Source organism: Mchenga conophoros, linkage group LG5 (genome assembly GCF_057382185.1).
Source record: "Mchenga conophoros isolate Kocher_MC1m ecotype Shallow Benthic linkage group LG5, M_conophoros_male_GT1.1, whole genome shotgun sequence".
Taxonomy (NCBI): Eukaryota; Metazoa; Chordata; class Actinopteri; order Cichliformes; family Cichlidae; genus Mchenga; species Mchenga conophoros.
Genome location: NC_140530.1, coordinates 12,806,760 through 12,818,765, shown reverse-complemented (window position 1 = coordinate 12,818,765; position 12,006 = coordinate 12,806,760). Strand labels below are relative to the sequence as shown.

At 41.2% G+C, this 12,006-nt stretch overlaps 1 protein-coding gene across 1 annotated transcript in view; it reads right to left on the bottom strand.

Annotated features, from left to right (window-relative positions):
- prickle2b (prickle homolog 2b) overlaps window positions 1-11,738 on the bottom strand; it is an 85,753-nt gene extending 74,015 nt beyond the window's left edge. Inside the window, exons 1-2 of the mRNA XM_085273351.1 lie at window positions 11,538-11,738; window positions 11,006-11,088 (exon numbers count right to left, since the gene is read on the bottom strand). Of these exons, the coding sequence (XP_085129477.1) occupies window positions 11,006-11,088; window positions 11,538-11,579 (125 nt within the window). The 5' untranslated portion in view covers window positions 11,580-11,738. The remainder of the gene's footprint in view (window positions 1-11,005; window positions 11,089-11,537) is intronic.
- Window positions 11,739-12,006: the final 268 nt, after the last annotated feature.

The following is a 12,006-nucleotide window of genomic DNA, read 5'->3' as shown; positions in this document are numbered from 1 at the left end:
GAATAAAATGTGCAACTAACTCATGTGCAGACAACCTGGACCCCTGCAGATGAGTCTGGATAGAAGTTCAAAAGAAAGTCTTTAGCTAAATGGATTACAGCCCAAACTGCTTTCTTTTCCTTCCTGATATCCATTATTGTCATTAAGCACAGCTCATGTATTACTCCACAATGATTACCTCCAGTGCCAGCTTTAATCATAGCAATGGCATAGCTAAAATTATACACTTTGTGGTACAAAGTTACTAACAACTGAACCCAGACACACACACACACACACACACACACACACACACACACACACACACACACACACACACACACTCACTCACTCTCTCTTGGAACTTTGCCTTTGTAGCCATTATTCCAAGAATCACTTGACAGTTTGTAATATTCGAAATGTGTGACAATACTTTCAAATTTAAATAGACAACCAGAATGCTGAGCTTTTGGCATTAAAGGTCTGATCTAGACCCTGTAAATGCTGCAATAGTAAGACATGTTTAATGAAGGCAACTAGCTAGTGCATGGTTGAAACTGAGATATGGCCAGCTGTTATCAGTTTCAAGCTAATGACACGTTCTTAAAATCTTTAACAATGCATAATGGAGAAAATGAGTAATGCCCAACTTTACAGAGGGTTAATTTACCTCATGAGACTCTGCACAGCTAGAAAAGTGTCTCAATGGACTTTGGAAAGAAAAAAGAAAACATGTCTACAGTACATTACTGAAACAAGCAAGCTACTTTTACTACAGTGCCATCTGTGGCATGGATGCTGTACTGAGCCAATCTTCTAAGACACGCTAGCCTTTGGACAGACCATAACGGAAGTTCAACAGTAAAAATGAATCGGTAGTTGTGCATTTTATAACAAAGAGACATGTTTTCTATGCTTTAATTTATCTGAACACTTGCTCAAATAAATTTGGACCCACAGTCCCTCCATACCTGCAGGCCAAGGATCTTTGATGGAAATAAGACTACTTGTGGTCTGAGCCTTGTGGATGCTATCAGGCACCATCGTGCCTGTCTGTCTGCACGCTGGTTGGTCTGAGATGTGCCCTGTGGTGTGGGAAAACCCCAGCTTGGTGGATTAGATGAGAGAAAAGGGGATTTGCTGGTTAAAAGCTGACCTTTGACATGCATACAACGGCCTTTTGATTCAGCACATCAGCTCATTCTGTTTTCCGCCTCTGGACTTTGCAGTCACTCTGTCACATTCACTGTCAAGCCTTAACAGGATAACATGGGTTTATTATGTGACAGAAGGCAGTTGGGACTGTGCAGACTGTCTAAGTGTTACAGCACAATACTTTGCATACGCTGGACAGACACTAAAACCGCAACACTATTCATGGAGAGAGTCAAAGGTGAGTCTGCGGGCACTTCTGATCACATTTGCAGGTGCATATTTGGCTTTTATTTTTATAAAACCTATTTGGCCATGCATGTTTCCAGTGTTGGATATCCTAATCACAGTCAAAGCTAATTTGAACTCTTTCAACATCACATTCAAAAATTGTTGGAGTCTGTGTGCTGGTCACAACTACAAGAGTATCAGGTTGAGAAATAAATCGCAGAGGGACTTTACAAGGGAAGGCTACATTGCTGGTGAGTTACTTGGCTCTCTGGTTTCACAAGATTTTCAAATAATACAAATACCTCCACAACTCAAGCACTCTTGGGGCCACACCACTCCACAAAAGTCTGTTTTTTATTCTTTTGATGCATCTGTTCCACGTTTCATGGTGAGGGAGTTAACCAAATGTCACTGGCAAAAGTTTTGATACTGATAACCTTAAATAACTTAGTTAAGGTAACCATTTAAAATGAGGGGCCAGTTTCATAGTGACTTTTCATCTTTGCAAACACGTTGTAGCTAAATTTGACATTTGATTAAAATAAAGAACAGAAAACTCTTCATGCTCTTCTTTGGGAGGTTTTTGAAACAGTATTCAGATCCTGCAGCTTAACATTTCATTCAACTGTGACCAAGATCATACATAAAAAGAAACATTTTTTTTTAAACCCACTCAAAAAGTCTGACGTCAAATGAGCAACACTAGCCTCTTCATTTCCAGGTTTTTTTTTCCCCTTCTCCCATGTCTGCTTACCGCCCATATTCACTGGTCCTCCTATTGTCTTACTGATAATACACAACTTATCTGGCTTGTTGTCAAGGCAGCAGCAAACTTAGAGCACATTCATCATTGCCTTGGCAACTGGTCAACCTGCACAAATAAACTCAGTCAGATGAGTGATAAAGATTGCTGGAGAAGAGAAAAAGAATGAGTCTAACCTTCAAATATGCAGAGCTCTTGGCGGTTAAGCTAGAGAAACAGAACCATTTTGCAAAATAAGGGTGATGATGGCCTCAATCAAATCACAAAGATAACTTTGTCAGGTGTCTCCATTACCAGTTCTCATTTCTATCCATCTTAATCCAAGTGATTCAATGTCTTTGTCTTTCGTTAGCGCCCACGCTGTTTTTTTGCAACACACAGCCTTATAGGAGAACGTAAAGCTACTTCACATCCACATGTCTGAACTGGCTAAAACATGTACCATGCAAGTGAAATGCACTTAAATTCAACCTGAGTAATTTGTCACATATCATCAGCCTATCCATTTACCTTTTCCAGATCATGTCTCTCCACTCTGTACCTAAACAGTAACACAAAGCATTTAAGAAAAAAGCACTTTGGTATACAGAAAAGTTCCTTGTTGATTGCAAAGTATAAAGAAAAGAGTCAGATGTGAGGGCGTCTGTCCGACAGCTTAAACTGAGCTGAACTTGGGTCATGCAAAAGGACAATGATCCTAATCACATCAGCATATGTTAAAGAGAAAGGCTGAAAAAGAAAATAATTAAAGTTTTGCAGTTGCCCAGTCAAACTCCAGATCTCAACCTGACTGAAATGCTGTGGTGACGCCTTAAGAGAGCTGTGCATAAACAAATTCCTGCAAAACTCAATGAACAAGATTGTAAAGAAGAGTGGGCCAAAGTTTCTCCACAACAATATGAGATTGATAAAGTCATACAGAATAAGATCACTTTGTGTTATCGCTGCTAAAGGTGCTTCTACGAGCTACTGAATTATAGGGTGTATGTAGTTTTTTCGCATACACCCTATAACTAACAACTAATTTTGGGCAACTGCAAAAACAAACAAGCCAAAAAAATTACAGCCACTCAAATACTGACTGTCTCTCTTATAACAGCAGCAGGGACACACAGTGACCCGGCAGCAGTGTGCTTGAACAAATCTAACATGGAAATTCCTCATCTTAAAGCATCTGCTGCAAACACAACAAAGCACCTTTGGAGTCCACGCCTTGACACCTCAGAGCTATTCTTGTACTATCTGATGGACCAGGTAGTACTAGAGTATCCTAGATGATCCAGATCCAAATATTTCAACTGAGGTTCTTATTAAAAAAAAAAAAAAAAGAGCACATACAAATAAATAAAACTAATAAGAATAATCAATAAATAACCATCAGATTCTTAAATATAGTTATTGACACCAGTTTTTGACTAAAACACCATAGGAATGAATACGGACCTGCCAGCTATAGCAGAATGTTTCCAAACACTTTGTCAATACCAAAATGCCCCCAAAATTTACAACCACAGCCACAAAAATAAAATGTTATCCATTTGCTGGTGTGTGTGAGTTCTAATGTTTCGGTGAGGCAGTGCTACTTCTGGCCTTTATCAGAGGTAGCTGGCCATGCCTCAGAGCTGTCTTCGACTTTTTTCTGCCCCCTCTTCATTCTGACTGCACTCAGATCAGTTGATAGATACCTGTACAGTTTGGCAATGAGAGCCAGCCTACTCTCTCATCCATGAAATATAGGCTTCACTTAAGAGCCTCTCTGCTATTAATACTCTCTCTCTCACACACACACACACACACACACACACACACACACACTTAAGAAAATGCCAGATACACAACAGACAAAGTCCATGAACCAGCAGAACAGTAGCAGAGCATTACAGCTCATCCAGCATGCCTATTAGATTCAGCATTGACTCACGCAAACCTGCAAGCAGAACGAAGACGACACCTCGCCCACTCTTCAGATGACGACAAATTACACACAGAGACAGACGTGGGAAGGGAAAAGAAACAAAGATGAAGAGTGAAAGGGGCTTTGGAGGAATAGAAGACAAAGGGTCAAAGCTGTGGCGATGTGTGCAATTCATCCAAAACGTTAGAATTTCCTTTTTCAGCTAACAAACTTGGTCAAAGTGACGCATCGACATGGTCCAAACTCAGTCCTTTTTGATAGAGAGGTTATCCGGTTCCTTTCTTGACTAATAGATGACACTCAATTCTCTTAGGTCCACATGCCACTTAAGCCAACCAATATTGAGGGGGCTGGCTGAATCAATAAACCAATCAAATAATTTAACAATGCAGAGTCATCAAGCTTCTGTTTTGCAATTAAGACAAACAAGGCTTTGTGTTCCACTGGGATTTGGGGGTCTGTAAAAAACAGGACAAGTAATTAAAGTAATGGGAACGTCAAAAGGAAACTGTCACCCTTTCCTAACATATGAGTTTTCCCCAATAAAATAATGATCCACACCACGCCAGTGTCTTCTAGTGCTGCAGGTGTGAAGCTTTGCTATTATGGAAAAATCTCTCATCTCTGATATTCCAGTTAACACATTAGTCAATGAGGATTTCAACTTGGATGAATCCATGTTGCGCTTGTACAATGCTGTCCTCTGTTGGCTGCAAAAAAACCCCAAAAAACCCAAAACCAAAGAACATTTTATCCCCTCCAAATCACCACAGCTGAGGAAGTATTCCAAAGACAAGAAATGCCTGTAGGATTGTGTGTTCAAATTGTGGTGTTAGCACAGCTCCTTAAGGCTTTTCCCTTCCACACCCAGCCCGAATGAGAACAGGTGGCTAGACGGTGAGAACTGAGGAGGGGGGGAATAAAACAAGAGGAGAGAATCAAAGAAGGCTTTGAAGTGGAGCACTGTGTAAACCTCTGCAGCGGTCTGGCAGTCTTTAAACTGCAGAGATGAGGAGATGCATGAATGGAAGGATGCCAGGACTGAGAGAGGAGGCCACAAGATGAAGGGTTAATGAGCTGAGGTGACGCAGTGATAAGTGGCACTATGAGACAGAATGACTACAGGTGTATGAGCAGGAAACAAGCAATGGAAACTATTGACTGGGGTAAGTATAAGCTAATTACCCTTGCATTTTATTTTAGAGGCAGAACAAGGTGACATTATACTACTGTCAATCTTTCATTTTCCACCAGTCTCACCTTCCCTGTCAGTCTAACCACCCACCTATTCCTGAACTGAGAAATCAGTTTACTGATGAACTGATGGTCAAAGAATTTGTTTTTCGGCTTCAATGACTTATCAGTCCTTTAAAAGACAAATCAAGAAACTATTTGCAGTCTCTAGGAGCTTTTTATTTATTTCAGTTCTTAGTCATGTTTGCTGTATGGGTACAAGGCTGCAGGGAGGGTTAAGGCAGTCTGAATAGAGATATGCATAAAGTCAGTCCTGATGACTTTAGTGTCTCCCCCTTTTTCAGTTTAAGTTACACTAAATGAACATATATCAAAGGTTGCCACAGGATCAAATGCAAGTTTGTCATGGATTCCCCTTCCACTTATTCTGTAGGTATCCACACTAACTTGGATTAGTACAAAATATTGTACAGTCATAGCTGACAGACAGTTACACTTGTTGACCTGCTGGCTTTATTCTCAATGACAGTTCAAAGGCAGCTCAACACACAAAGCCTTTAAGGTATGGATCACCACCAGGGCGAACGCCAGGATGAATGAACATGACTAGAATGTAAATCAAGGGGAGTTGCCAATGTGTGTTAATGTTGGAAAAGTTAAAGCAAGAGAGAGCTGAAGGCTTATCAGGATGTTGGGCCAAAAGCCAAACTTGTATATGGCAATTATCATAATGAGTTAATGTCATACCTCAGGAATAGACGGGGAACTGTTAAGAATTTGGAAACCTTTTGAAAAGAATTAACAAGCTGACGGCATGAATTAAAAGACAATTGAGCCAATCAACCAGTAAACAAAGTGGTTAATACAGTTCAGTGTCTATTAGACATGTTTGCCCCCTGCTGGTCAGTTTATTTTCACCACATAAACAAGAAAACAATTTTAAAAAGTGCTTTTTAGATCATACTGATATGTGGTATATGAATATACTGGTCTTTACAGTTTTGCTTTTTAAGAATGTTGAAATTTAAAACCATTTTAAAATTGTTAATAAATTGTGTTATATGACATTTGTTACACCCCCCCCCCCCCCCCCCCCCACACACACACACACACACACACACACACACACACACACACACACACAGAGTGATTATATAATATGTTATATTAAACTATTTGAAACTTGGCATGTGAATACTGTAAACTGCAGGCACACCGTTTTTTTAATCATTGAATCTACTTTTACTTGTACGTAGTCTGTCAGTAAACGACTACAGCTCTAATGATAGAGAATTACAAAAGCCAATTATGCAAGCACAGAGTTTAGAAACCCAACTCAGGGGGTCCTGTTACACTTCCAGAACCCACCTGGTGGATGATATGACACCGCCTGCTGACCTACACCCATCCTTCTCTTAGGGATCAAATTGATCTGTTGGTGAATGCACCACAAGCTGCATCTAAACCAGATGTGAGGCTCCGTCCTCACAGATTCTACAAATGAGTCCCAAACCAAAAAAAAAAAAAAAAAAAAGAAGAAATCCAGTATAATGCCAGTCCATCACAGTGGATGAGATCAGTCGATACTATTGTGTCGGGAAAAAGAAGTAATAAACGTGTTCGTGTATTTTCTGCAACAATGTGCACAATCAGTATTAGAAAGCAGGGAATATGTTAGAATCGTGTGCTTGTTTCAAACAAACAGTCCTTTACCCATGCTTATCATTAAAATTCCCAAATGCAGAAGGGAAGGCATAGTACGGGAATTTTGCTCAAGCCTATAATCTCAGCCTGGCTGTTCAATTTTGATTCAAGGATATCATTGGAATTCAACAGGCAACCACCAGCCCTGCAGGAAATCAGCCGGCGACATGTGTAGGCCATCCTCATTTCCGTGACCAACATACGTAATCCCCATCTAGACCAGCCTGTTACAGTCAATTATGGGGTGATTTGGATAAAGAGGAATATGAGGAGAAATGGCAGGGGGAAAGGAGCGAGGGACAAAGCCAGCAGTTAATGAAAGCAGAGAAATAGGAAGGGTTGACTTTAGCCCGACACGGTCCGAAAACCTAAAGGTCAAACTATGATTGATATCACGGAGTCAAAGCTCCCTAGGCTTGCATTATCTGTAAACATCAGGCATAGAGCCAAAGTTCCTGCAGGTTTGTGAAAATAAAACCCCTTCAAAATAAACCGCCAAAGGGCAGAAACAAAACATGCCATTCACACATTAAAAAGCCAAGTTTATTAGTAAAGTATTTTGCTTCCTGACCCATATGAATGCTATTAGGAGACGCTGCTGATGCATTCTGCAACCAAACAAGCCCTGAAAAGGAGAAAACACAGCAGGTCAGGGAATGTTTTCATCCCTGGAAACTATCAAGCAAAGATGCTTACCATCTACATGCCAATACACTGACACAGCTTTGGTGATAAATCTAAAGTTTCCATTATCTGGCACCGGCCACCGCTGGCTTCCTTCTCCCTTCCCCCTCACCTAAAACTGAGTCTTCTTCAGTGCTGCAACAGCCAGAACCCATTCAAATGGCCGGGCACCCTGACAGTTTTATTTGCCAGATCGTCTTGTTAACACAGTGAATTGAGGGGCCCAGCCTGTGTTATGCAGATCACACCAGGTTACCGAGGGGACAGACGTCAGCAAGCCATTCAGGGCCGGGTTAAAACTCAACCGTGATCCCTCTTATTCTCCTGCAAACATCATCTCTCCTCCTTCCTCTGTCCTTTTCTGCTTCTCTCTTTATCTGCTCAGAACAGCTGAAGTTTCAGCCAAAGCTTCGCTGCACACAAGGGCAGGCTTTGTCCAGCGCCAGTCAGCTCTGGCAAAACCTGAACTAAACCTACTGCCTTAAATTAAGTTTTATGTTGTGCTGCTGGAGGAAATGAAAAACTGCTAATGGCAAGATCTCATTGGATTTGCAGTCTGATTCATGCCTGGACTGACTCAAGGCTTCAAAAACAGGTTAAAAACAGGTTAAGCGACAGTAACTTTTCAGGTGTGAAAACACACTGGCGTCATGCAGAAGAGTCATGTGATCCGGCGGGTCAGACAGCACGTTCACACTCAGGGTTAATGTTAATAAGGCTGGTAATGAGTCTCATTAGTACAAAGAAAATCAATCAAGCCAAAGGCAAGTATTAAATATTTAGCAGGAACATGTTGAGCGAAGAGAATCCGCTCCTATCACTAACCTACCCAGAGCAGCCAACTTGACTTACTCTGTTACACATGGACACTAACACACAAGCAGCCAGCAAACCGAAACTCTTTCATGTGTCCATTTTGTATCCACATCAGGACAGCAACTTCAAAGATCCCAAAAGACGTTTAGATGTCCTGGACCTTCCACTGAACCTTTAACATTAAGCAGACCGGAACCATTTGGTTTACTTTGGTCTGTCTATGTTTTTATTTTTGTGCACAGGTCTCTCCAGAAAAAGAGCTCTCAATCTCAGCAAGATAAATGAAGTATCAATAATTATTATTATGATCGCATTTGAGTAAAACAACAGCTATAGCATATTCTCAAAGGGATTGCCTCCTCACTTTAGCACAAATAGCTCATTTCTAAAAAAATGTGGAAATGGAAGAGATTTAACCAGACCCCTTACTCCATTCAAAATTTTAACAGGACATTCAGCCATGATCCTTCCTATTCTACTCTTAATATTCTTATAAAAAACATATCCCAATATTTCAGACTGTATTTGGGAAAGATAATAATCAGAGGGGGCATTTACCCTCAGATTTAGAATGGTATTTTTTGCTACTTTATCAAATGGCAAATAACACAATATAAGAACAAGGGATAGACAATATAATACACAATGATAGACAATATAAGGGCAGGGATAGCTCAGTAGGTAGAGTGGTTGCCCCATGATCAGAAGGTCAGGGGTTCGACTCCACTGAATGGATACCCTGAGGTACCCCTGAGCAAGGTATCGTCCCTACACACTGCTCCCCGGGCGCTGCATTGGTGGCTGCCCACTGCTTCACTGGGTGAATGGGTTAAATGCAGAGGAGTAATTTCCCTACGGACTAACACATACACAATACATTTAGAGGATTAAATGGCAAAGAAAATGTCAATGCTGAAATTCTCTTTTCAATACATACATTTATCAGCGTTTTAAATTTATATTAAGAAATATGGCAGCAACACAAAGAGAGCAACTACCTGAAATCCCAATAACTCCCAAGACTAATCCTAAATTATCCCAGATAAGAAATCAAGCTCGTCATCAAATTTAAATTCAGCTTAAAGAAAAGACTAAGAGTACAACAGTGTTTTAAGTTGAGTCCATCAGCAAAGCATGAACCTTCAGCATACATGGATATATGAACCAAAATGTCACGGCAGATCATCCAGTAGGGTGGATATTACCACATAATCTATTACAAATGTGTGTTGTTTTTGTCAAACAGCTACTGTGACCAGAGCATACAGTAAGTGTACACACATGCACGCACACATTTCCCCCCTTCTCATTCCTATCTCTGACCCAAGGGTCACTTTAAGTCCACTGCATTGCAAAACATTACAACTACGCCTTAAAAAAAGGATAATAATTTTTTTTAAGCATGAAAACCCATTAAGTTTGGCCTGGTATGGAAGTAGGACATTCCTTAAGAAGTTACCCTGTCTTTTTCTCTGTTTAGCCTCAGACACAAAGACTTGCTGGAGCAATAAAACAGCCTTTTGCCTCAGCACACAGTCGTGTTCCTGCAGGCAGTCTGTGTCCACTGACTTTTTTATTCCAGCTTGGTGGGGGTAGAGGGTGGGGAGTGGGTTGACTTTTTATTGTGGGACTGCACAGACGAGCAATTAAAGGCTGCATTCCTGAGGCTGCCGTTGCCTCTGTATAGTTACCGGCAAAGGAGACTGGATGGTCTTTATGGCTCAGAAACTCCCAGCCTATTGTGGATTCCTATCAAACAGACAAAACACTTCATAAATCCACGCTCTCTGAATGAAATGTCTCCGACCCAGCTGACTTTTGTTTTACCAAAACACTGCAGTGAGTTATAACGTCTTTTTGATGTGTTCTACATCTGTGAGAAAAATGGTACTAAAATAGTTCTAACATGCTGCAGAACAAGGTCATACTTTATAGGCTGCACAGGTGTAAAAACACAAACCTCTCAGTGTTACTGAACTTATAGTTTGGAACTTCTCTTCTCCATGTAAGCCTTACTAGGGGGCGGGGTCAGGCAGCCTATTCTTTTCCAATGCTCACAGCATCTCCACAGTTGCACAAGCACAGTCACCGGCATTCACACTCTAACCCAATCCTCCCGTACTCCACAGCAGGATTACGTCTTCCAACAATATGCAGTTTGTTTCGCAGCATAAGCACATTTATACCCTCACAGTTGTGACAGCGTGACTGCAGAAGCAGCAGGCTTGAATCCTTCCTGCTGCATGAATGGTCTCTACTGTAAAACTATTATCCTGGAGCACACAGGGGCACAACAATTGTTTCCTCACAGTATGATGCATGGCTGACTCTATTCAACAGCCCAAGAGTTTGGAACAGTTCTTGAAGAAGAAATCACAGTGTTAAGAACGGCTGCTTTGCCAAACTGGGTGCAGGAGCACAGCAAATGACTCTCGCTTTAACCCTTTTCGATGAATGAATGAATTCAGTGACTTGTAAAGATGTAAAAAACAAAAGAAACATTGGACCTTCCCCCATCACTGGTGTGATATGGATCGCTCACCCATCTGGGTGAACAAGTGCTGTACCTCCATTTGTGCAGGGCAAAGCCAGGACACTGCTCTCCACAGGTGACACAGGGCTGTCCTCTCTGAGTCTCATCTGCAGGGTTCTACAGAAAGAAACACAGGTCACAATAGCAGGTCCCCTAAACTCCTCACTGCATGGGGCTTTAAATGACTGTCGTTAATTAGCTGGTAATTTAGACTATTTAACGCATTGAACGCATTGCATTTTTACAGTGTAACACTATTTTAAATGACGTCCCTAATATGACTTAAAAACACATGGGGGGGGGGGTATTTGTAATGGAAATATGTGTGTGCGCTTCAGAATTCGCTCAGAAAGCAACTGTGCGCAACAGAAAACATCATCATGCTGACTGTGCTGTTGTGTCACATCTTGAGTTACATATCTCGACAGCTCAGATTATACTGGATCTCCTTAGCAACAGGGCAGAGCAGATACAGAGAAGAAAACCACACAACAAACACGAGCATACCGCGTGCCGTGGGAGCTGAAGCAGCGCTATGGAAACCTAACTTTATCCTGCCAACTTACCGATCTGCTGGGATCTCTTCTCTTGGAGCTGCGACTGAACATGACCGCTTGAACCCAGAAGAGCAGATGTACAGTCGTGCGCTATAGAGACAAACTGAGCACAGAGAAAACTCGGGATTAAAAATAACAATAATAATTTTAAAAAATACCCCTCAAGATTTGTCTAAAAGTGCGCAGAGCGCTGGCGGCTGTCCTGCCCTATTAACCTCCTTCATTAATGAATGAAGCCTCGCTGTTCCGGGTAACAGCTCCACCCTGTTTATCCACAGCCAATGGAAATCTGGCAGTGTGGGGGTTTTTTTCTTCTTCTATTGGACAAAAAAAGAAATAAAGAAAGCAGGTTATTACAAAATTTTGTTAAAAGTGGTGATTAATTAATCAATTTGTTGTGTTTTACTTAAAAGCTAACAGCAAACTTGGGCTGAAAGTTGAGCAAGTTTTAAAAGTCACATATTTTTAAAAGAGAGAG